This window comes from Jaculus jaculus, chromosome 12 (genome assembly GCF_020740685.1).
Source record: "Jaculus jaculus isolate mJacJac1 chromosome 12, mJacJac1.mat.Y.cur, whole genome shotgun sequence".
NCBI classification, from domain to species: Eukaryota; Metazoa; Chordata; class Mammalia; order Rodentia; family Dipodidae; genus Jaculus; species Jaculus jaculus.
The window spans coordinates 108630875-108656460 of NC_059113.1; the positions used below are offsets into that span (position 1 = coordinate 108630875).

Below are 25586 nucleotides of genomic sequence, written 5' to 3' on the forward strand. Positions count from 1 at the left end.
CTCGGGAGGCAGAGGTAGGAGGATCACCGTGAGTTCAAGGCCACCCTGAGACTACAGAGTTAATTCCAGGTCAGCCTGGACCAGAGTGAGACCCTACCTTGAAAAACCAAAAAAAAAAAAAAAAAAAAATTAAATTTACTGTTTTCATTTTTTAAAAATTTATTTGAAAGAGAAAGAATACGCGTGCCAGGGCCTTCAGCTGTTGCAAACTCCAGATACACGTGCCACCTTGTGCATCTGGCTTATGTGGGTACTGGGGAATCAAACCTGGGTCCTTTGGCCTAGCAAGCAAGCGCCTTAGCCACTAGGCCATCTCTTGAGTCCTCACAGTCACCGTCCTAAGTCCTGACAATCTCTTGGGTTAACCTAAGTTCTTTTGAGAAACAGGGCTTGGATGGAGGGAGCGTGGCACCATGGAAATTCAGGATTGTGCACTAGCCAAGCCTCTTCCTTCTGATCCTGGCCAATGGGAGGAGTTCTTTCCTCACACAGGGGCTGGCACAGTTCCGGAAAGGAGACCCACTCTGCCAACGACAGCCCATAGTGCAGACAGGGTAGAGTCCAATGCTGCCCGTCACCTGTGCCAAGACCCTCAGCAGCGGAATCTCTTCACATGGGAATGGTACTGTCCCCAACCCCAGAGGCAGCGGTGAGGCCTCCCTGCACCTGTGTACAGTACATATTCAATAAAAATGCATTCATACAGCTAGGGAAATGAAGCACAACATTAATCTTTGAAAAATATTTATTAAAATTTAAAGTGAGTATGGCAAACAAACAAAACCAAACCCACACGACACGTACCTTGAAGCCGGGAGCGCAGGACGCTGGTTATAAAGCTCCTCCAACCACAGACCCGGCCTTTCACACTGGCCATGGCCACAGAAGCTTCCACGGAAGCCATGTGTAAACAGGTCACCTGCACCATGGTGAGCGAGAACTAATGGTGTGAGAACTAGCGAGGGCCACTGAGGAGCCCTGCTCTCCGACAATCCTCCCCGAGCACACGAGCAACCAAATCTCACGAGTGTGCTCCTGGGGCCCTACGGCTCTGGTCTGAATGTGAGGGTGAGCAGAAGGCGGGGACGGCAGTGGAAGGACAGCAGCTCGGCAGAGGATGGCCGTGAAGCACCGTGAGAACCTAGACCCTTCCCCACACTGAGGCCAGTGATCCTCAGACTCGGCAGTTGAAAGGACTCACTGGGTGAGACAGAATTCAGGGACTGTCCACAGCTGTGTATCGAAGATGAGCACTCCGGGAAGGGAATGCGTGTAAACTGAGTGAAAGACACTAACAATTCTTAAGAACAAAGGAATCTGCGGAAGGTCACTGGGCTCTTGTCCCATGAGGACAGACAGATAGGAGGAGGCAGGTGGGAAGAAGCCACCAATTCTAACATACTGGTCTACAGAACCCTGAGCAACCTGTCAAGTGTTGTTCAGGAAGTAAATTAAATTGAATCAGAGAGTTGACTTGAGGGCACAGAACAGCCTTCAAAGTGACTAACAGGCCAACCCCACGTATCCCAGCCTGATGAATTTTGTTGGGTCAATGCCAGACAGGAAGTTGATGTTCACACAAAGCACGGGGTAACTGTGGGTCCTGATTTGGGAAGACATACTGAATAAAACATCTATTTAAAAAACTTTATTAAACATAGAGCACTGTGCTCAAATAAATGTCAATGGTTTATGAAAGCCTTACGACACTTCACGGACAACATGTAGAAATAGTTACATTTATTCCGAGGTTCCCATTGTCCGCGAAGAGGTGTGCTATGGCTGTGTCGAAGACAAGGCAGTCGCTGTTCATAATGGCTGCGGCCACCCCGTCGTGGATGGAGCGGGGCGTGGCCTCCCAGGTCAGCCTGCGCCGGCTGCCATTCAGCTCCAGCCTGTACGCGAAGTTCTCGGCCTGCTTGCGGGTGCCGATGAGCAGGACGACGGCAAAGAACTGCTGGTGGCCCTCGTACTTCTCCTGCTTCTCCAGCACCAGCATGAAGTGCTGGCCAAAGCAGGACTGCATCATCACCCAGTCCACGGCCCCCGGCAGGTTAATGTCCGTGGCTAGAAACACAATGTCCTCTCCCTGAAGGGTGGTGATGCTCTTGTGGGCGTGCATGAGGTGGGACATCACAGCTTCCAGGGACCCCTGCCACTTGCAGGAAGCGCCAGGACAGGGGCAGGAGTAGGGACGGTACTCACAGACGTCTTCATGTTCCGGCTTCTCCGTGTGGTGCAGCGTCAGGGAGCAGCCCGTGGTGGCATACTGCAGAGAGAGAAGACAACATGCCGGTCACTCGGCCCCTCAGAACCCGCGGCGACGCCTCTAACTCTCCTGTCAAAGCCCACTGAACTTTCCCTGAGTCAGTCCTCAGGCCAAGCGCACGTCTGTTCAGGAAGAGGTGGGCCAGGGGGAAGAGCAACATGGGCTTCTGACAGGCTGACCCTTCACTGTCTTAATAGGGTTGGAACAAAACTTTTGCCTCCCTTGAGCTCAGGATGACACCCCCAACAGCTAAATCACATTAACATGGCAGAAAGTAAATTTATGCTTCCAACTGTCTCAAGAATGGTAACAGGCTGGGTGTGGTGGCGCACACCTTGAACCCCAGCACTCGGGAGGACAGAGGTAGGAGGACTGCCGTGACTTCGAGGCCACCCTGAGACTCCATAGTGAATTCCAGGTCAGCCTGGGCTACAGTGAGACCTTACCTTGATAAACAGCAACAACAAAAAGAATGGTAACAGTTACTCTTAGTTGTTGGATGGAGAAGCAGCCAACAGATAAGATACCCACCCAACATACTGGGCTATGGTCATGTGATATAGTAAGAAACCTGGAGGCCAGGCTGGAGAGATCGCTCAGTGGTTAAGGTGCTTGCCTGCAAAGCCTAACAAGCAGGGTTCGATTCCCTGTACCCATGTAAAGCCAAATGTACAAAGTGGTGCACATGTATAGAGTTTGCATAAGTGGTTGGAGGCCTTGGCACACCCATTCTCTCTCTCTTCTCCCTGGCTTTCTTGACTTGCAAATAAATAAATAAGTAAGTAAGTAAATAAATAAGCAAACAACCAACCAACCAACCCTGGGCTGGGAATGCAGCTCAGCTGGAAGCTACTTGCTTAGCATGCTCGAGGCCCTTTGCTTGGTCCCCAGCACTGTGTAAAACTGGGCATGGTGGCACATGCCCACAGTCCCAACATCTGGGAGGTATAAGTAGGAGAATCAGTTCAGGGTCAGCCTCGGCTACATAGTAAGTTTGAGGCCAGCCTGGGATACATGAGACTCTGTCCTTAAAAAAAGTGGGGGGAGTAGACTAAGAAACAGCAGTAGTTTCAATGTGAAACGTCTCCCAATCCTCAAGTGTTTGTAATTAAGCCGCACACTTAGTCCCCAGCTGGCGGGCCCTCTGGGAGGTGGACAGAGCTTGCTGGCGCAGGAGTGCTGCATGGGCAGTACCGTGGAGTTGGTCAGTCCAGCCCTACTGGGTGCTGACAGCTGGCTCACTCAGGTGACCTTCTTCCTGCTTCATGTGGAGATGCACCCCAGCCGCTCTGCCAGGCTTTCTAACCATCACACAACGTTCCCTACAAACTGTAAGCCTGAAATAAGCCCTCTCCTTCCACTAGCTGCTTCGGGTCTGGTGCTCTGTCTCAGCAACAAGAACATAACTGCAACAAAAGCTCAACCTTTTCCAGCAAATGAGGGGTATGGTAGTTTGAATATTATGGCTCCTTATTAGAACGGAGTTTGCAGGTTTAGCCCTTAGCAGGTACACTCCTGCCACAGGGGGCTTGTCAGTGGGGTGAATCCAAATTCCAGCCCGAAGGTGTACAGCGATCGGGGGGGGGGGGGGGGTCCTGCTACTGCCAGTTCATGTCTGCCTGCTACTTCGTTTTAGTGTTTGCTAGAAGTCTGAAGTTTGCTTTTTCTCGCTGCTTGGTGCCAGCTTTTGCTGCCACTGATGGGACTTCCCTGGACCTGTAAGCTCAAATAAACCCCTTCCTCTCATAAGCTATGTTTGGTTGTATGTCCATCCCAGCAACTTGGACTGACAAGGAGTCCTAACCGAATCCCTGGAGCAGAGTGGCAGGAACTGCCTGGCTTCCCGCATGTGGTCTGTCCTCAACCCAAGTAAGAACAGCACCCGGTCACCTTTCTAAAGTACAGTGTCTAATTGATGAAGACGCAGGGCAAATCAAAAGCCAGCAGTTGTTTTGTTTCTCCTTTCCCTGTCTTCAGGAATGCCTGCTAATAAACTGCACACAGGTCAAATCTTCCTCTTTACAGGTGAATTTCTCATTAGCAACAAGGAGGACCTGGGCACCATTTCCACACAGGATGCTAAGATATGGTCCCCAGGAGGACGTGGAAGACCAGAGGACAGCCCCCCGCCCAGCCCCATGCACAGGCATGTTAGTCTCAGCTAATCAAGGAGAGAGGCTTCAAGAAGACAGGGCTCACATCTGCTGGGGGTGGTGCTGGATGTCTTTATCCCAATGTTCTGGAGGTGGAGACAGGAGGATCATAAGTTTCAGGCCATCCCGGGTTACGCAGCAAACCTCATCTCAAAAAACAGAAGCAAAACAGCAACTCAGACGTCCTCCACCCCCTCTTTAACGGAAGTGATTATAATATTCAAGAGAAACTGGCAGAAAGACTCGACTTACTTGCTGTGCTAGAGGGATTGTTTGTTCATCTTTCTGAACCAGAGACACATCTTAAAAGCCCAGCCATGAGTGTTTACACCTTGGTCTGAAGAAGAAACAAGCTTATCCATACGTATTTATAGTCTGTGTTCCCCACCTTGTAAGGTCTTTTACAAAAGGCCCTAGAAATTGTGTGTTAAATCTGTGGCGTGAGAATACAGAGCTTCTGATGTTTTTCTGTGAGTGGTGGGTGAGGCACTCTTACCAGAGTAACACACACACACACACTAAAAATAGTGCCTACTGCCCGCAGCCTGGCTGCTCCCTGAATGCAACGAGCCCTCAGTGTTTGGATCTGGAGACGTCTCAGTCGCCCAGGACTAAGCCAGGAATGGGGCGAGGCCTGGCAAGGGGCACCCAGCAGAGAACCCTCCGTCCCTCTCTCCAAAGCCCAGACCACTCCACACTCACACAGCCAACATGACCACAAATGTTCATCACTAGCACCATTTCGGAACGTTCCTCCTTGGGTAGGAATATTTAAAACCTGAATTAATTTGGTTTGTTATGCATTCAACTCTGTCTTCAAGGGAACTCCCTAAGTTACACAAATACAAGAGGATACAAGAGGAATTTCTTTTTTTTTTTTTTTTTGGTTTTTCGAGGTAGGGTCTCACTCTGGCTCAGGCTGACCTGGAATTCACTATGTAGTCTCAGGGTGGCCTCGAACTCTTGGCGATCCTCCTACCTCTGCCTCCCGAGTGCTGGGATTAAGAGGAATTTCTTTACATCTGTGTGTACAATGACCGTGCGAAAAAAAAAATCTTGCTACAGCCTATATTAACTTACATAAACATGTTTTGAAAGCCTTAGATATTTACTTTTCCAAAACTAGCTTAACTTTGATACCAATCCATTTTTTACTCTGTCATGGATAAGGGTGTGTTTTCAGACGAGGCTCCTTCTGTGACAGCTGGATTCAAGGTCTCTAAGAAAGCATCTCAACTTATTTATGGACTATTTTGTGTGTGGGCCCACACCAGGGTTCCTTGTCCCTACAATGGGTTTACACAGGTTGCTGGGGATTTGAACCTGCGCCAACAGGCTTTTACAAGCAAGTACCTTTGCTTGCTGGGCCATCTCCCAGGCCACATGTACGTGTATGTGTGTTTGCTGGAACTCAAACTCAGGGTGTCCTGCATGGTCTGTAAGCGTACTTCTGACCTAGACCCCGACCCAGGTCTGTACTTCACACACACGCACACGCCTTTTCCCGCTGTGCACATTCCATGTGAAGGACAGCTATGACACTGACCTTCTTGAGCATGTGGGCATTACTGTGTACAGGGACTCCCATCCAGGGGTCGAAGAGAGAGGGCTTTGAGTCTATGAATTCTCTAAAATGGTATGTCAACTGCCAAGGTGTTTCTGAGCAGCCAAGTCTTTGGCTCCTGGTCTTGGGCCTGTGTTTCCTTGAAAAACTCCCCAAGAGTTTCTGAAGTGAAGGTTGCCAGGGCAGTGAATTTCTACTCCCAAGCACATGGGGCCAGGGAGCAGCCAAGCAGCCTGTTTCCAGGCGAGAGGAGTCATGTCCCATGACAACAAACAGCCCCACAGCGCTGTCCTCGGGTCCCCAGTCCTTGGCCTGTCCCCTGCAATCAACTCAGTCTGAAAACATTTAATGGAACATCCAAAAGAAAAATGCATGAGTTTTAAGTTTCACTTTGTTTCGAGTAATGTGATGCTGAAATTCTTCACAGGTCATTCTATTGTCCACCATGTCCACACTGTGTATGCTACCTACTGGACAATGGCATGGTTCAATGACCCAGGGCCACTTGAAGCGAACGTGCCTCTTCTTGACATTGTCAGAAGTCTACAGAACACTAATCCATGTCACCACAAGGCAGCCATTCATGTCACTTCACCCCATCACTGGACACTGCGTCAGCCAGCAGTACAAGAAGGGTGAGTACAGCAGACCCTCTGAGGGCGCCGCCACGGCACATCACGCGTCTACAGCACGCTGTTACATGGTTCTGTGTGATCGTCAGCAGTTCATCTTCTGAGGGTGCCGCCACGGCACATCGCGTGTCTACAGCACGCTGTTACATGGTTCTGTGTGATCATCAGTAGTTCATCTTCTGAGGGTGCCACCACGGCACATCGCGTGTCTACAGCACGCTGTTACATGGTTCCGTGTGATTGTCAGTAGTTCATCTTCTGAGGGTGCCGCCACGGCACATCGCGTGTCTACAGCACGCTGTTACATGGTTCTGTGTGATCGTCAGTGGTTCATCTTCTGAGGGCGCCGCCACGGCACATCACGCGTCTACAGCATGCTGTTACATGGTTCTGTGTGATCGTCAGTGGTTCATCTTCTGAGGGTGCCGCCACGGCACGTCACGCGTCTATAGCATGCTGTTACATGGTTCTGTGTGATCATCAGTGGTTCATCTTCTGAGGGCGCCGCCACGGCACATCACGTGTCTACAGCACGCTGTTACATGGTTCTGTGTGATCGTCAGTGGTTCATCTTCTCAGGGTGCTGCCACGGCACATCACGCGTCTACAGCATGCTGTTCCATGGTTCTGTGTGATCATCAGTGGTTCATCTTCTCAGGGTGCTGCCACGGCACATCGCGTGTCTACAGCACGCTGTTACATGGTTCTGTGTGATCATCAGTAGTTCATCTTCTGAGGGTGACGCCACGGCACATCACGTGTCTACAGCATGCTGTTACATGGTTCTGTGTGATCGTCAGTGGTTCATCTTCTGAGGGCGCCGCTACGGCACATCGCGCGTCTACAGCAGGCTGTTACATGGTTCCATGTGATCGTCAGCGGTTCATCTTCTGAGGGTGCCACCACGGCACATCACGCGTCTACAGCACGCTGTTACATGGTTCTGTGTGATTGTCAGCAGTTCATCTTCTGAGGGTGCCACCACGGCACATCGCGTGTCTACAGCACGCTGTTACATGGTTCTGTGTGATCGTCAGTGGTTCATCTTCTGAGGGTGCCGCCACGGCACATCACGCGTCTACAGCATGCTGTTACATGGTTCCGTGTGATCGTCAGCGGTTCATCTTCTGAGGGTGCCACCACGGCACATCGCGTGTCTACAGCACGCTGTTACATGGTTCTGTGTGATCGTCAGTGGTTCATCTTCTGAGGGTGCCGCCACGGCACATCACGCGTCTACAGCACGCTGTTACATGGTTCCGTGTGATCGTCAGTGGTTCATCTTCTGAGGGTGCCACCACGGCACATCGCGTGTCTACAGCATGCTGTTACATGGTTCTGTGTGATCGTCAGTGGGTCATCTTCTGAGGGTGCCGCCACGGCACATCACGCGTCTACAGCATGCTGTTACATGGTTCCGTGTGATCGTCAGCGGTTCATCTTCTGAGGGTGCCACCACGGCACATTGCGTTTCTACAGCATGCTGTTACATGGTTCTGTGTGATCGTCAGTGGTTCATCTTCTGTGGGTGCCACCACGGCACATCGCGTGTCTACAGCATGCTGTTACATGGTTCTGTGTGATCGTCAGTGGTTCATCTTCTGAGGGTGCCACCACGGCACATTGCGTGTCTACAGCACGCTGTTACATGGTTCTGTGTGATCGTCAGTGGTTCATCTTCTGAGGGTGCCGCCACGGCACATCACGCGTCTACAGCATGCTGTTACATGGTTCCGTGTGATCGTCAGCGGTTCATCTTCTGAGGGTGCCACCACGGCACATCGCGTGTCTACAGCATGCTGTTACATGGTTCTGTGTGATCGTCAGTGGTTCATCTTCTGAGGGTGCCACCACGGCACATCGCGCGTCTACAGCATGCTGTTACATGGTTCTGTGTGATCGTCAGTGGTTCATCTTCTGAGGGCGCCGCTACGGCACATTGCACGTCTACAGCACGCTGTTACATGGTTCTGTGTGATCGTCAGCAGTTCATCTTTTACCATGTCTGATGCATACATGTTATCCAGATGGATTTATAAGAAACATAAAATACACAAGGTATGTGTTATCATGTATATTGACGATATGACCTTCCAAGCATCCACTTGGGGTCTTGAGTCACATTTACCAAGGACAAAGGGGACAGCTGTACCTTAGACACACAGATGGGCATGGGAAAGAAGACAGGGCAGCAGGTGACTAAGCTGGGACGGCACGAGGACAAGAGCGGGCTGTGGACGGAGCAGCTCCTCCGGGTCCAGCCCGGGGGAGGGGACGCGCGGCAGAGCTGAGGTCAGGCTCCACGCGGACTTGCAGCGTGTCGTCAGCTTCTCTCCAGTATTGATTTGCACCAGATAATTCTCTGTGGTGGAAAATGTGCTGTGCATTATGGGAGGTTTATTTTTTAAACATTTTATTTAATTATTTGAGAGAGACAGAGGAAGACAGAGAGAATATGAATGGTGTGCCAGGGCCTCTTGCTGCTATAAATCAACTCTGGACACACGTGCCACTTTGTGTACATGACTTTATGTGGGTATGGGGAATCGAGCCCAGACTGGCAGACTTTGCAAGCAAGCACCTTTCACCGCTGAGCCATCTCCCCAGCCCTATGGGATGTTTAGTAGCCTTCATGGTTTCTATTCATTAGATGCCAGTAGCAACTACCCTCTGACCCCCTTGCGACAATAAGTGTCTCCAGGCACAGCCAAATGTCTCCTAGCAGGTGAAGCCAACTCAGCTGAGAACTTCCAGTTTTGATGAGAACGACTTCCTGGTTCTGATAAAATCTGGCTTCCAGACCACCTCTTGCGGCCAGCAAAGGGTCCTAGCAGGTCACTGCCCCACCCAATGGGCACTACTATGACCAATCAGGAGTCCTAACCCTGACAAGTGGGCACTAGATTGCTAGGAACCTGGGGCGGGGTGGACGGGACATGCCACAGTGAGCCTGGGATCCCAGCTGCTGAGCCTGGGAACCCAGCAGGGAAGGGCCACTCATGGTCACAACAGAAGCTGGTCCCTGATCCCCGCTCCAAAGGAACAGAGATAACCTACCTCTGCCTTCATCGCCAGCCCAGCCCAGCCCAGCACACGCCAAAAGCCCAAGTCCTGGAAAGTGCTGATGTTGACTGGCTTCTTCCTAGGTGTGACAGGAGCCTAACTTCCCTGGCGGCACCCTCCCTAGGGACCAGGCCCCTGCACCCTCACATAGCTGCGCCTGCGCAGACGAGCTCCGGAGCCTCCAGGCCTCACTCTTCCCACCCTGCCACGGCTGGCTCCACTGTATCTGAGGCCCACAGACATCTGCAGTCAGGGAGGGCTGTCCACCCAGCAGCCTGGCGCAGACCTGTCTGTTGTGACAGAAAGCCCCTGGGCTTGTCCCCAGACGGATGTCTGCGTGTCCTGGGACACACCCACTCTATAAATGAGTTTTCTCCTTTGGGAAAGATGTGCTCATTCCTCTTCCCCCAGGAGGGGTTATTTTTAAGTAAGCCTCTCATAAGAAGAAGAAAGAAAACAACAGAAATGAAGGTGGAGGGAGGGAAAACCTCAAACCTGGAGAATTTGGGGATGAGGCCAAAGGAGAGACAAGTACTGAAGTCACATTCTGACCTTGGGGGCTTTCAGACCGTCTTGTGCAAACATGCGCTGAAGGGCAGTGTGTAACCTGGTGCCTCATTCTTAGGTCTCTGCTGAAAGCAGCAAATAGTTCCCATTCTTTTTCTGGGCATGGGGTTTGAAGGTTATATTTAAAAATGGAATTTAGGCAGGGTTTTCCCCTCCCCACACAGAAGTCCTTTCATGCACAAATACATGTATTGTGACGTGTCAGAACACAGTCAACTACTAGACACCTGTTATTTTCCTAATAAACAGTCCCACATTTGGTTATGAAATGGGGGATAAAAGCAAAATAACCCTTCTTCACTTGGGGCTGGTGAAGGTCGTGGATGCTGTGACAGGTTCAGCACAAGTCACTTAGTTGATTTCGTTAGACCCGATTCCATAGACTCTCTGCACTCTGGTGACCAGAAACCTGGCACAGCGCAGGCCAGGAGGGCCATGGCAGCAGCCCGCTCCTCTGGGACCAGTGAGTGAGTGACAGCCGCAGGACGCGACCTGCTCAGCGTCTCCTAGGATACCTGCGAAGTGCGTCAGCAAGCTAGCTGCTGGAGTCGCGGCCGAGCGTGTGTCGAGAAAAACAAAGCGCAATCGATATTTTGCTGTTGAGGCTCAGAAACTTTTGAATGATACTTGAGAACTGACCTTATCTTGGAGTGAACTAAGCAAGCAGCACTGTGCTCCAGTCTGAATACGCTGTCGTGATCACAAAGTACACAGCAGTGGCTGGAGGCAAGGCGAGGCGAGACCCGGGCAGGGAGGCTGGAATCCCTGTGAGGGACAAAGGACGTTCCTGGGGTGACCACTGACCCTGGAGTGCACACTGTGGGTTAGACAAGCGTCCACACCATGTCAAATCTCCTGATTGTGATACAAATGCAATAATTATGTAAGAAAATGGTCTGCTTTCTAGGAGAAATACAGTGAGGGATTTAGGTGCAAAGGGGCAGGGTCCAGTAATTTAAACTCAAATGCTTTAAAATGCTTTAAAAATATATGTATGAGCCAGGCATGGTGGTGTACGCCTTTAATCCCAGTCCTTGGGAGGCAGAGGTAGAAGGACTGCTGTGAGTTCGAGGCCACCCTGAGACTACTTAGTGAATTCCAGGTCAGCCTGAGCTAGAGTGAGACCCTACCTTGAAAAAACGAATGTGTGTGTGTGTGTGTGTGTGTGTGTGTGTTTGTGTGTGTGTCTGGGGAAATGGCTTAGTGGTTAAAGGGTGCTTGCTTGCCTGGGTTCAATTACTCAGTACCCACATAAAACCAGATGCACAAAGTGGTGCATTCGTTTGGAGTTCTTTTGCAGTGGCAAGAGGCCCTGGTGTGTGTCTAATCTCTCTCAAATAAATGAACTTTTTTTTTTTCTCAAGGTAGGGTCTCACTCTAGCCTAGGCTGACCTGGAATTCACTATATAGTCTCAGGGTGGCCTTGAACTCATGGCGATCCTCCTATTTCTGCCTCCCAAGTACTGGGATTAAAGGCGTGTGCCACCACACCTGGCTAAATGAACATATTTTTAAAATGCTTGTAAAATATATATGAATAGAAACTACAAAATGCAAATATAATGAGAAAGAGGTACTAGCTAGAGAATCTAGATAAAGGCTATTTTGGAACTCTGCGTGTAATTACTGTAACTTTTATAAGTCTGAAATTGCACCATAGTGTATGACAGCATTCTGAGGCAGTGCTGCCATGTTTACACTTGAAGAGAAAGAAGTATTTTTCTTCTGAGGAGTTGGCTGGGTGAATTAATCTTTACCATGAATGTTTTTTTTTAGGAGTAAATATACTTTTTTTTTAAAAAAAGTTTATTTGTTTGAGAGACAGGTGAGCACTAGAGAGAACGTGGGCACACCAGAGCCTCCAGGCACTGCAAACGGACTCCAGATGCGTGTGCCACCTTGTTCATCTGGCTTACACTGTTACTGGGGAATCAAACCTGGGTCCTTAGGCCTCGCAGGCAAGTGCCTTGGCCACTAAGCTGAATCTGCAGCCCCAGGAGTAAGTCTACTTCTAACCACATATCTACGTGCAGGCGCAATCAAAGCTGACCATTTCTCTGTTGCTACAGGCTCTCTTGGACTGACTTTAGTGAACTGATAGGATTTTTCAATGAAGATACAGAATGTTGGAACACCAAACACTTCTTAGGCCAAAGCTTTCTCCATTAGCTACTGATCTTTCTGAGGCTGGAAGCCACCTGGCTGTTCTATGACTAGGCCGGTCACTCCTGACCATTGGTTTCATTATCCACCACCTCCAGTGGTCCAATGCAGACTTCCACTGCATTCCAAACCCTGTCTGAAAGGTGGGTTTCAGGAATGAAGTATGCCAGTATTCCTTCTTACATGGGTTTTTTCTTAGTTCTGGGAAAGTAAACCCAGCAGCGGGCGCGGGCGCGGGCGCGGGCGCGGGCAAGCAGTTCACCGGGAAGGACGGTTCCGGACAGCAGTCCCTCTGCACGCTGGCAGGTGAGCAGGGAGCTATTTGCTGCTGCCTCTGATCTTTCCAATGCTCTGAACACTTGCTCAAATGATGGTTGCTGCTAATCCTACTCTGGTGTGGTGAACCTGGTGTGGCAAAACTTAGCCCAAATTAACCATTTTTTGCTATTGTTACTGGGAACTGGACCCAGGATCTTGCACATACTAGGTTAGTGCTCCACCATGGAACTAGACGTCCCTAGTCCCAAATTAATCCCTTAAAAAAACTTGTAGGAAGCCAGACTAATTATCTTGTGATTAAATTATTCTGTTTATCTGCTCCTCAAATGCCACTGAGTGATCCCAGGTTATTTTCCAGCCTATTCATTTTGATGAAATTGTTGATGTATTGGTTCCACTGCTTGCTCTTTGCCCATCCAATAGTGGTTGATAAGGGAATAATGAGTTTATCTGCAGATGACAGAAAGTCCTCCATCATGCTAACTTCGTGACTAGAAATCGTACTGTAGAACTTGTAGGAAAAATGTTCTATAGAAACTACTGGAGTGAGAGTCCTTTGTAAAAAAATTTACTTACTTATTTGAGAGAAAGAAAGAATGGGTGTACCAGGGTTTCTTGTCACTGCAAATAAACTTAGATGTACACACCACTTTTGCATCTGTTTTTACATGAGTACCAAGGAACATGCAAATGCCTTTAATCATTTTGATCACTGAGCCATCACCCCAGCCTGTTTTTTTTTTTTTTTTTTTTCCGAGGTAGGGTCTCTCTCTAGCCCAAGCTGACCTGGAATTCACTATGGAGTCTCAGGGTGGCCCTGAACTCATGGCGATCCTCCTACCTCTGCCTCCCGAGTGCTGGGATTAAAGGCGTGTGCCACCATGCCCGGCATCAGCCCTGTTTTTTAAAAAAGTATTTGAGAGTGTGTGTGTGCGTGCACGCGCGCACGCACACATGCACGTGCACACACACACACACACACCAGGGTTTCTTGCCACTGCAAATAAACACCAGATGCTTGCACCACTGGCTGCATTTGGCTCTCCACAGCGCTGGAGACCTGAGCTCAGGCTGGCAGGCTTTGCACGTAAGTGCCCCTCAGCACTGAGCAGCCTCCCAGGCCTGCGAGGGTGTTCACACTCTTCCGAAACATTCCCAAGGCCAGAAGCCATGGTCCTGCTGCCCCTGGATGGCTGTTTCTGTCACAGTCTGCTGTCGCTGGTAGAGCAGCGCCAGTTAGAGCGCCAGCTCACATGTGTGGCACCACCTTGCGCCTACCGGTCACCTAGCTGTGGGTCCTCCAGCGAAACATGGTTTGAGCAGTAGGAGGAAGTTGTCTCTTCTCTTTTACTTAATTGTAACTCTCAACCTGCCTCCTCTTGCACCCTTCCTCTAGGCGTCCTAGCGTCCGCTCACTGACTCCGTTGGTAGACTCCTCACCTCCACGAGGAGAGCCAGTGTGAGCAGGGCAGTTGACCTGGGGATGACGATATGAGAAGACAATACCTCTCGGCACCAGAAATGCCTTGTCACATAGTGTCACCAAACACTGATGACACTAAGAAAATAGTTACCTTTACAAACTTTCTTCTGGGGAAGGCATTCTAATTAAAATATTGGGTTCAAAAAGTCATCCTTCTGCCTAAGAAAAAGTAGACAGAGCACATACCACAGACAGCTTTCTCTGTTGGTAGAAGACTTTGGAGTAATGATTATCTCAGAAATCTGAGAACATTCTGTGATGGGGGAAAGTGCATGTGGCCTTACAAAGACACACTGGACTGGAAAAAAGTTTATTTTTAATCTTAGAAACCTTAAACAAAAGTTGACTTTTGACCACGTATGTCTGTCATCTGCCCGTAGCCAGTTATCAGGCAAGCACGCATTGTCTCGGGAAACCAGTTTCGTGGGCTCCCTCACCCCGCGTGGGCAAACAAGCGCGCACGAGGAGCAGCCTTCTGCTCCGCTCCCTGCTCGCGCCTCACTGTCCCTCGCACACGAGGCAGCGCGCCCGCGGGGCTGTCCACAGCGCCCCTTCCCTCCCCGTGCTCACCTCCTGACCCAGCCAAAGCAGCCACCTGGAGGTTTAGGTGGTCGGGTTGTCAGACTGGCAAAAGAAAGAATCCTGGTACCACTCAGGCAATATTTGGGATATACCTATACCCTCCTTCCCAAACCATCTACTGTTTATTTGAAATTCAAATTCAACTGGGCAGTTTGGACTTGACAAGGCAACCCTGGTAAGAGAGCCTCGTGACGCCCTGCCGCTCTCCAGTGTCAGAACCTGAAAGAGGAAGAGGCGGAGTCAACAGCAGAGAAGGCAGGAAGCTGTAACTGAAGACACACTTGCTGTGGCGCTAATTACAGGCCCAGACTGCAACCTCTGCTCCCCCAGATCACAAACTGACATGGTGGAGCCTTTTAACCACATCCTAGTTTTATGAAGCAGTTAAGAGGGCACCACGGCATAATGCACCGAAGTCTGGCTACCTACAAGCAAGGTGGCAGTGCTGCTGGCCTCCTGGGGACCCTCTCATGATCCCCCCCCCCCGTTCCTTCCAACTGAAACACCTGCGTGATGAGGAGATGGGCGGGGAGCCCGCTCTGGGACACTGGGCATGATGAGGAGATGGGCAGGGGAGCTCAGCTCTGGGACACTGGGCATGATGAGGAGATGGGCAGGGAGCCCGCTCTGGGACACCGGGCATGATGAGGAGATGGGCAGGGGAGCCAGCTCTGGGACACTGGGCATGATGAGGAGATGGGCAGGGGAGCCAGCTCTGGGACACCGGGCATGATGAGGAGATGGGCAGGGGAGCCAGCTCTGGGACACCGGGCATGATGAGGAGATGGGCAGGGGAGCCAGCTCTGGGACACTGGGCATGATGAGGAGATGGGCAGGGGAGCTCAGCTCTGGGACACTGGGCATGATGAGGAGATGGGCAGGGGAGCTCAGCTCTGGGACACCGGGCATGATGAGGAGATGGGCAGGGGAGCCAGCTCTGGGACACTGGGCATGATGAGGAGATGGGCAGGGGAGCCCAGCTCTGGGACACTGGGCATGATGAGGAGATGGGCAGGGGAGCCAGCTCTGGGACACTGGGCATGATGAGGAGATGGGCAGGGGAGCCAGCTCTGGGACACTGGGCATGATGAGGAGATGGGCAGGGGAGCCCAGCTCTGGGACACTGGGGGTGATGAGGAGATGGCAGGGGAGCCGAGCGGAAGCATCTGGGAGAGCGCGATGATTCCTTTCTTCTTTTGTAGGTCTCTGCCTGGACTTCCCCGCATACCACACACTGCCATATGCTTCCTGTCAGCTTCCCTAAGTCTAACCCTAGTGGCAGGACTGTTTGGCACTTGGCTTGAGTTCTTACACATATAATCCTCACACCAACCCTAACCTCACCCTATCTTACCAGTGAGCTCCTGAAGCTTGGGGTTGCAGCCAGTCACAGTGGGAATGGAGCAGGAATTGGACCCTGGGGTACAGCTGGGGCCTGTTCCTGAACCCACCACAGCAGTGGAGCCGGGGGAGGAGGGACCGGAGGTAACACCTTTGTGATCCAAGACTGCATAAACCCGAGCTTCCCACAGGGCTATCTCCCACCTGCAGATGCTGCGTGTAAAGAGTCATGACATAAAGTCTCTTTCTAACTGGAGAGGAGGAGGATGGAAAAGGGGCAGAGCTGACGGAATTCCGCTAGCGCCTCTGCGACAGCTCTTCTATGCACATCTGAAACACACGGGCGCGTTCTCACAAACACCCGTTTCCCTTTTCTGGGTGTGCAGAGTGGACCGTCATTCAAACACCCCATGCATGAGGACAGCTCCCAGCAGTCCCTAGGGGTCTCGGACGCTGCCTTCCATCAGCGCGTGCGCACTTGTTACACACTGCTGTAAGACGCGAGGCCCTTGAGTCTGAACAAGAAGTGCTGCTTCTCCCACACCTGTCCGAAGCCAAAGTCTGACCCGTGAGACATTTCACTGAGGTCTTGAGATGCTGGCACACATCCGTACTTTCTGTGGGTTTCAGAGAGGGTCGCCGTGGAAAACTAACGCCTCTCAGGCTGGTGTTTCCCAGGTCAGACATGCTGTGCTTTGTGGTCAGCCCACAGCGGAGCAGGAGACAGCACTGACCTCAGTAAAAGTTTACCCAAGTCCCAGACTGACCACCACGGACCGTCAGTTACGCAGAACCAGCATAAACCTTTAGCACTGCTCTGTGACAGTCTAATGCGTCTGCTCTCAGTGTCACACCCAAGGCTGGACTGGCCTATGACAGTCTAATGGGCTTGCTCTCAGGGTCACACTGCAAAGCTGGACTGTCCATTTTGTGCTTTAAACTCCTCTTCGGCTTTGGTGTAATGAATGCAGGTTCTGTTCCTTGACTGGTTGATGCTTTTATGGGCGGGTCAATTTCACATAGTAGTGAAGGCTTCCAGGACAGCTTCCAAAGTAAACGACTACATCTTAGGTGGCTTCTTGAGGTTGAGATCTTTCAAAGTATTTTTGGCTAATAGACTCCCTCCCCCAACCTGTCAGACATCTATATGATCTTGCATCACCTGCCCAGCAACCTGGTTCCACCTGGCTTCCATTTATCACAGGAGCAAGCACCCTCTCTAGCCCTTCTGATCTGCTCTCAGACATTCTCTCCATTCTTTTTAAAAATAGTTTACTTTTATTTATTTATTTGACAGAGAAAGAGGGAGGGAAGAGAGACAGAGAAAATGGGCACACCAGGGCCTCTAGCCACTGCAAATGAACTCCAAATGCATGTGCCCCCTTATGCACCTGGCTAATGTGAGTCCTGGGGACTGCAACCTGGGTCCTTTGGCTTTGCAGACAAATGCCTTAACTGTTAAGACATCTCTCCAGCCCCACTGTCTTCATTCTTTATGACAGATGGACAAACAGCCAGGACTCCTGGAACCCAGCCCTCCTGCCATGGCTCTAGGTCTCCCGTTCCTGCTCCCATGTACTCGATTACAGAGTTTTAGGCACAGAGAAGATCTCAGGGGAAACATTTAGCTCAAGCCTGTCTCTTTTTTAAAAAATGAGTTTTTTATATTTAATTTTTTTTATTTGAGAGAGAGAGAGAGAAAGAGAGAGGGAGAGGGAGAGGGAGAGGGAGAGAATGGGCATGCTAGGTCCTTCAGCCACTGCAAACAAACTCCAGATGCATGTGCCACCTTGTGCATCTGGCTTATGTGGGTCCTGGAATATCGAACCAAGGTCCTTTGGCTTTGCAGGCAAGCACCTAACCACTTACCCACTTCTCCAGCCCTTGAGCCTGTCTCTCTCTTTTTAAAAAATATTTTATTTATTTACTTATTTGAGAGGAGACAGAGACAAAAAAAAAAAAAAAGAAAAAAAAAAGGGTGTGCCATGGCCTCTAGGCACTGCAAATGAGCTCCAGACGCATGTGCCACCTTGTGCATCTGGCTTATGTGGGTTCTGGGGAATTGAACCTGGATCCTTAGGCTTCACAGGCAAGTGCCTTAACTCATAAGCCATCTCTCCAGCCCCCCTGAGCCTGTCTCTTAAAAGTCCTCGAATGCAACAGGTAAACTAAACTGACATGTTCAAAATTAGTCATCTAATCACTGGGACAACAGTCAAGGTCTCCACATGGCCAGAATGGATCTTCCTTCTCTAGCAAAGTAAAGCCAGTAAGCAAGCAAGGGACAAGCCATGCCGTGACCTCGCTGAGTTCTAAAGTTCATGCGTGACAAGATTTAAACGAGACTCCAGGTCCAATGAACCTTTCCCACACAAGAACCAAATCAAAGGCTGGCTTCAAGCAGCTGGAATGTGGTCTGCAGACATGGTTATTCTGGCCTTCTGAAAGTGCTGGCTGTATTTCAAATTTGGCCAAAGTTTAAAAAAAAATTAAGATATTTGATCTCAAAGTTCATTATTTCTGACCTTTTAAAAATATGAAATTGTGGAGACTGGAGTTTCAAAGGAGAAAATGGGGTGGGGGGAGGGAGGGATTACCATGGGATATTGTTTACAATCATGAAAGTTGTCAAAAAAAATTCAAAAAAACATTATCAATGACTGCAGAGATGGCTTGGCATTTGAGGCAGTTGCCTGCAAAGCCTAAGGACCCATGTTCCACTCTCCAGATCCCACGCGACACAGATGCACAAAGATGAGGCAAGCATGCCCACTAGGTGGTGCAAGCGCATGGCATTCCATTGCAGTGACTGAGGTCCTGGTGTGCCAATTCTCTTTTTCCCTCTAAAATAATAACTAAATAAAATTATTATCAAGATGGCAAAAAATATGAAGGTGTGGCTGGCATGGCTGTACCCACATTTACACTCCCAACCATCCACTGGAGCTGAGCTGAGAAAGGGTTGCTCTTGTTGACCTGTCTGGGTGTGAGCCAGGGTCTCCCTGTGTTGCTCAGACTGGTCTTGTGCTTCTGGGCTCAAGGGATCCCGCTCAGCCTAGGGCTAAGCTCTTCAGGAGGCATGAGTTCTGCGATCTACCATCTTGGCCTCAACTGCTCTTTGAGGCCTGTCTACTTTGAGGCTGTCAGTCAGCTTTCCCCTTGTAAAATCTGGTCCCTACAAGTATTTACAAAGTTTGTCTTGGCTGGATCACATGGAACCCATGTCCTTTAAACATTCAACTAGATTGTCTGACTATCCTTTTCATCTTGTAACGAAACAACACTAACACTGCAACCACAGGGAAGACCTCTGTGCCCAAAGCTTTCAAATCAAATGACCTGTCGTTATGGTACCAGGAACTTCTAAAGGGGGCAGAGAAAGTGCATCTAACATAAGTGGGCTGGAGTGGTTCAGCATACGGTTGGATGGTGCAACACACTGTGTTGGTGTTATTGATACAAGTGTCTCCTACACCCACACCCATGAGACACAGTAAAGGGATGTCCAAAGTTCTCAGCCACAGAATGGACTGAAAATACCCTAAAACCACATTCTGACAGAAATTCTTTAAAAGGACACTTCAGCTACTAATGCTGTGGTACCCTGCATCCAAGGAGGGGCCATGCTCTAACGCACCCACTGACTGGATGTCACTTCACGTGTCCAGCTTGTAGCCCTGAGGACTCCTGACCGAAGACAAAGCAGATGAAAACTAGCCACCTCCTGCGAAGTACTTGGCATAGCAAGGTACCCGTGCCACGCACACTCCACGCAGCCTTCCCTTTTCGTTCAACACGTGCAGCTACAGGTCCTTAGCAGTCAGGGAGCCTGACCTCTCATTTACAGATGAGGAAACCGAGGCCAGCAGGGGCAGAACAGCAGACCTTGACCTTGGGCTGGTACACCCAACCTGAACCGGCTCGTGAGGCTTGGAGAGTGGATGGGCGGCTGACAAGGCAGTACTTAGGCTTCCCTGTAGCCCCAAACTACTTACTCTGTCTTCACTTTGTCATCGTAGCCCGTATTCCTGAATCTTGGGTGCTGGCCCAAGTACATACCCATATTTGGTTTATCCAGATGAACTGGCTGAGTTGCCCTGCCAATTGGAATACTGGTCAACCAGATGTGAGGGATTCACACGCTGCAGCTGTAGAAACCTCCTATCTGGTTTGGTAGAAGAATGGATGGCCCTTCAGAACTGCCATCTGTACAGTGACTGACGGCTTTGCCCCGCTGCATTCTTCCAGAATAGATGGGGAAACGCATGGAGACAAGAGAACAGCTGGCCGCCTCTGGCCACCAAGAGAACCAGACATTAGGAAAGCCCATGTTCTTCAACAGGAAGCCAAGTGCGAGGTTCTGAAGGAGAAACTCCATCTCTGCCTTCCCTCCCTTTCTCTGACGTGATCTGCGCTTTAGCCATAAACCATGTGTGCGTGCATGTGCGTGCGCGCGTGCACACACACACTCAGGCTTAAAACCATGGGGTACTGACTGATATCAAATGCATACTGGAGGACTATAAAAGCCATTTCCTCTACTAGCCACTGACTGCTTAGGGACAGTAAAAGGAAGGAGAAGACCGCTCCTCAGAAAGCTAGTGGAGCACATCCTACCCCAAATGCCCATTTTGTCAACTACCACCAACAATTCTCTGGTCACAAGGCTGTCCTCTCCTTCATCACCCTCAGAAAATATAGAAACATTTGATTTTTGTTTTTTTGAGGTAGGGTCTCACTGTAGCCCAGGCTGACCTGGAATTCACTATGTAGTCTCAGGGTGGCCTCAAACTCACAGCGATCCTCCTACCTCTGTCTACAGAATGCTGGGATTAAAGGTGTGCATCACCACACTGGGCTTAGAAACATTAAAAAAAAATTATTTATTTTAGAGAGAAAGAGGAAAGGGGGGGAGTAAAGAATGGGTGTTCCAGGGCCTCTAGCCACTGCAAACCAAGTCCAGTCGCATGAGCCACCTTGTGAAACTGGCTTAGGTGGGTCCTGGGTAATTGAAGCGGGGTCCTTAGGCTTCCCAGGCAAGTGTCTTAACCACTAAGCCATCTCTCCAGCCCACATTTTACTCAAAGTATAAGGAAAGCAAGGTGTGAGCTGGCATTACATACAAAGCAAAAGGCAGTTTCATTAAAGTTGCCTGAAACTCCACAGCCCCAGCCCTGACTCAAACCTTATTTGAATGTGCCATTTTTAACTTGATTTGAGGCAGGACTGAAGACCAAATTCAATCACTCATTTTATAGACTTGACTCTCAAGCCTGAATGATCTGGTAAGCTATTTCTAATTTAAAAAAATAAGATCTTGCCCTACAAAATAAAGAAACACCCAGGAGAAATGCAAGGCAGTGTAAAAGGCCAGAGGAGCAGAACAAGTCCATTAAGGATAAAAACAAACTTCTGAAGTACTGATGACATTTCCACTGCTAGGCTCAGAAAGTGTCCTTGCCAGTACGGCTGGGGTTATCAAGAGGTCACAGGGTAAAGAACAGCGCAACTCTCCCGAGGAGCTGTGAGTGAGTTACACGTGGGCGAGTGGACGTTACAGTATGTCCACACGATGCACTGCTACGCAATCACTTGAGTACAGGGAGGTCAAGCCACGTTTCAGACATGAAATATGAGAAAATACAAATTAAACAGCAAGCTGCAGAAGCCACTTGGGAAAGAAAACACGTTTCAATGTGTGGGTACTAAAGTCCCTTCAGAAACACATGTCAGCCGGCCTGGTTTTAGCTGCGAGGCTGGTTCAAAGTCTATACTGACACACTAACCCCAACAATGGAGGGAGAGGGTAGGGTCTTGGGACTTTTCACTTGGTTTTTCTTGCCTTGTGAGTACACTTTTTCTCAAGAGCATTGGAAACTGGTTTAAACCAAGCAAAGAAAAGCTTTATACATCTGTTCAAAGCTCCAGCCTGCACTCATAAAAGGATTGATGGACTCATGAGTTCACCCCACGTAGTACAACCCCCCCCCCACTCCGGAGAGAAAGGCGTGGCTGGCAGGGTTTTCTTACTGTGGGAGGAAAGTAGGCTGGAGTCACCCCCCCATTTGTGGCTCCACTCTTGAGAGTCCCCATGAGTCAAGGGTGTGCAGACAGTAGGCGCAGGGTCCACGAGGAATCCAGTACCAATCCTGCCAACCAGTGTGCCCAGTTTGCCCATTTCTACCTCATCCCCCGGTTGGCTTTTCAGTACTAGTTTTACCCGAGCAGCCCGGCCCAACAGAGCCCACCCTAGCGCACTTCTGCAGAGAGCCGGGGTCTGCGCTGACTGGCCAGTGCCCAGGTACGTGTGGTCAGTGTTCATCAGCCATGAGCTAGTCTCAAAATAGAGAGTGGGCATCGTGAGAGTGGACAGTGAGCTAGTTTCAAGGTGGCGTGGGGAGAGTGGACACTGGGCTAGTTTCAAGGGGGCATGGGGAGAGTGGACACTGGGCTAGTTTCAAGGGGGCATATGAAGAGTGGACACTGGGCTAGCCCCAAAGTGGACAGATGGGCATGAGGAGAACGGATATGATGTAAACAATTTTTGAAAGAGTGAGAGGGAGAGAGAGAGACAGAGACAGCCATGCCACCGCGTCTGCGGCCTGCCAGGGTGCTGGAGGACCCCGGGCTCTGCAAGGTCCCGGGCAGCGCAGGGCTTACCTTACAGGGGAACAGCACCGCCGAGGCCACCTTCTCCATCGCCAGGTTCCTGATGCTGGGCGTCAGGGCGCCCCGGCACGTCGGGCAGCAGCTCAACTTCTGGCGGCATTGGTTACACACCAGGTGCCCGGCCTGGCACTGCAGGATGGGGGGCAGCACATAGTCGAAGCAGACCGGGCACTCGAAGAGCGACGTGAGCTCGTGGTGCTGCGGGGACACCGGCGGCCCGGCTCCGCCGCCGGCTCCGGGGCCCGAGGAGATGACGGCCGCCGCGGCGGGCACGGCGGACGAGCCGGGCCCCGCAGCCGAGATGGTGGCGGCGGCCGGGGGCGCAGCCGGGCACGGGCACGGGGCCGCGGCCGGGGCCGGGGCCGGGGCGGCGTGCGGGCTGTGCGCCGGCGGGGGCTGCTTGCCGCACGGCTTGTTAGCGCTGGGGCCGGCGGAGGACGGGCGGCTCATCGCGCTCCGCGCCGACCATGGGACTGCGGGCGCCTGCCCGCCGCGGGGACGCCCGGCTCCCGGTCACGGTCGCGGTCACGGTCACGGCGGGGCGCGCCCGCGGGCGGCGGCTCCCGGGAACCGGCCACGGCGTCCGGGCGCGCTCGCTTCCCGGCCGCGGACGAGGCGCTCGGAGCCGGGCGCGGCGGCGGGGCGGGGCGCGGCGGCGGGGCGGGGCGCGGCGGGGCGGTCCTGTCCTCCCGCGCGTCCGCAGCCCGGCGGCGTGGCCACCCGCGCCCCTCCGAGGTCCGCGCGGCGTCGGGCGGAACGGCAGCTGACGCAGGCCCGGGGGCGCGCGCGGACGTGACGCCGAGACACGTGTGCGGCCGGGCGGGCGGGCGCGCGGGGAGACCGGCGGGGGAGCTCGGCGCCCCGCACCCGGGACCCCGCTGCCCGCGTCCCCGGGCCCCGGCGGCGCGCCCGTACGGGGGGAGGTCGGGGTCCCCGGCCGGCCCCCGGCGAGGCCAGAGGCCCCGCCCTCCCTTCCCGGGCCACGTCCCGGGGGGCCGCGCCGACGCCGAGCCCGGGACTCGAACGGCGAGCCGGGGCAACGGCCGGGCGCAGCGCGCAGGCGCGCGCAGGGGCCGGGGCGGGGCGCGGGCCCGGCACGCGCGGGAAAGCCTCCCGGGAGGCCGGTGAGTCACCGGGGTCGGCAGCGCTGGGGGCCCGCGGCAGAAGCGGGGGGAAGCCCGCCGCTCCCCAGCACCGGGGCCCCGGGAGTGTGCCCGCGGGAGCAGGATGGGTCAGGCCCGGGGCGGGCGCAGAGCGATGGCCTGCGGCTGGGGACCGGAGACCGTTTGCGCCAAAGGTGGGCCACCGTCCCCCTCCTCCGCGGGTCCTGGTGCCCAGGCGTGCGGGTAGGAGGTGAATCTCTCGGTTCTTTCCACAGCCGACCCGGGCCGAAGTTTGCTGGAACTGACCGCCTCTGACCTGCCCAGTGGTCCCGGCGGCGTGGGCCTTGGGGAGTTGTGGTCCGGGGCTGCCGGGAGGGTGGGCTGGGTGGGGAGCAGCCGGGAGACGGTGGAGAACTCCGCAGTAGCTGCGTCCTCCGAGGAGACACCGTCCCAAACCCAAGGCTTGGAAGCCCCGTGGAGAGCTTGGGCTGTGGTTACCCGACTTGGCAGCATGGGGGTCTGCGTGCCTCTCGGACCTGGCGCCTACTGTCTGGCCACCCTTGACCCGTAGGAGCTGGGGGAGGAGGAGACTTAAAGCCCCTTGGCCTGCCTTTCTTCTGCACGGGGAAAACGCTGCCAGTCCGCCTCTCTCCCCTCTTCTTTGGAGCAGGCGCCGTGCAGGCCCCGCCGAAGGGCGCAGAGGTACAGGGCGCAGTGAATACGATGCATTCTGTAGACTGCGCCTCTGCTTAAGTTGCTTGGCCGCGTACTTAATACTTGAGTCAATGACACCCGGATTGGGAAAGGGATTATGTGGGAAACGGACATTCTTTACAGGGCAGAGCAAGGTAAGGAGCAAACTGTTTGGGCTAGGTGAACATGGGGCCCTCCCCCTGCCGTCCATCTCTTGTGACTTTGAGCAAATTCCTTATTATTTCTCTGGACCTCCATTTCCTGACTGTAAGAGTGAATTAAAACAATAAAAAGAATAAAGGTGGAGCAGTGAGAAACGAGTCTCATGGTCATCATTCTTTTGGAACCTCACCCATCATAAGCACTGTTTAGATGTTAACTGCAATTAAAAATACAGTGAATGTTTCATGTTAATATTAGCACAAGATCTAGAAAGACTTCGTGGGGAATGGGTGGGACTTTATCTAAACCTCAGAAGAAGCCCCATAGGTCTGCCATTTAGTCATTCAGTAAGTTTTTCCCCTGATTGCGCCAGCACCTGTACCAGCTTCCTAGTTACTGCTCAGGGGAAGGAATCTCAGAAGCGCAAGGTGCAGGACTATAAACTCAGTTTCTCAGCAGGCAGAGGCAGGAGGATGGAAAGCTCAGGGCCTACCTGGGCTGCAGAGTGAGCGTAAGGCTAGTCTGAGTAACTTAGCAAGACGGTCTCAAAATAAAAAGAAAGAGACAGAAAGAGAGAGAGAGAAGGTAATGGGAGGGGATTATGATCAAGATACACAATGTACATATATGAAAATTGTCAATAAAAAAAGTAAGGCATTTACCTCAGTGGATACTCAGGAATCCCCATAGAATTTAAAAAGCTCCAATATGGCTGAGCTTTTGAATCGGTGCTGTGGGTCATAATCACGAACCTGTAGTGAGTTCCCACTGTGTGGCCGCGCATTTTGTTACCACCTGAACAGGATGGCACTGGGGCATCATCTCTGTCCATTCACACGGTTGAGGGAACTGTGACGGAGGGG

At 51.9% G+C, this 25586-nt stretch overlaps 2 protein-coding genes across 2 annotated transcripts; both read right to left on the reverse strand.

The window, feature by feature from the left end:
• Window positions 1-1633: 1633 nt before the first annotated feature.
• Siah2 (siah E3 ubiquitin protein ligase 2) lies at window positions 1634-23215 on the reverse strand. Its single transcript, XM_004655907.2, has 2 exons — window positions 22757-23215; window positions 1634-2269 (listed from the first exon to the last, which is right to left on the reverse strand). Exons 1-2 carry the CDS (start codon window positions 23213-23215, stop codon window positions 1712-1714), a joined length of 1017 nt encoding a protein of 338 aa, XP_004655964.2. The 3' UTR covers window positions 1634-1711.
• An 81-nt stretch (window positions 23216-23296) lies between these two features.
• Window positions 23297-24381, reverse strand: LOC123453619 (translation initiation factor IF-2-like). Its single transcript, XM_045130643.1, has 2 exons — window positions 24072-24381; window positions 23297-24027 (listed from the first exon to the last, which is right to left on the reverse strand). The coding sequence occupies exons 1-2, from the start codon at window positions 24379-24381 to the stop codon at window positions 23297-23299; spliced, it is 1041 nt and encodes a 346-aa protein (XP_044986578.1).
• Window positions 24382-25586: the final 1205 nt, after the last annotated feature.

Coding starts and splice junctions, on each gene's coding strand:
- Siah2 (XM_004655907.2), bottom strand. CDS start 23,215: ATGAGCCGCCCGTCCTCCGCCGGCCCCAGCGCTAACAAGCCGTGCGGC. Junction 2,270..22,756: donor CGGTGCTGTTCCCCTGTAAG/GTAAGCCCTGCG, acceptor CTCTCTCTGCAG/TATGCCACCACGGGCTGCTC.
- LOC123453619 (XM_045130643.1), bottom strand. CDS start 24,381: ATGCTGCCAAGTCGGGTAACCACAGCCCAAGCTCTCCACGGGGCTTCC. Junction 24,028..24,071: donor ACCCGCGGAGGAGGGGGACG/GTGGCCCACCTT, acceptor CCCCAGCCGCAG/GCCATCGCTCTGCGCCCGCC.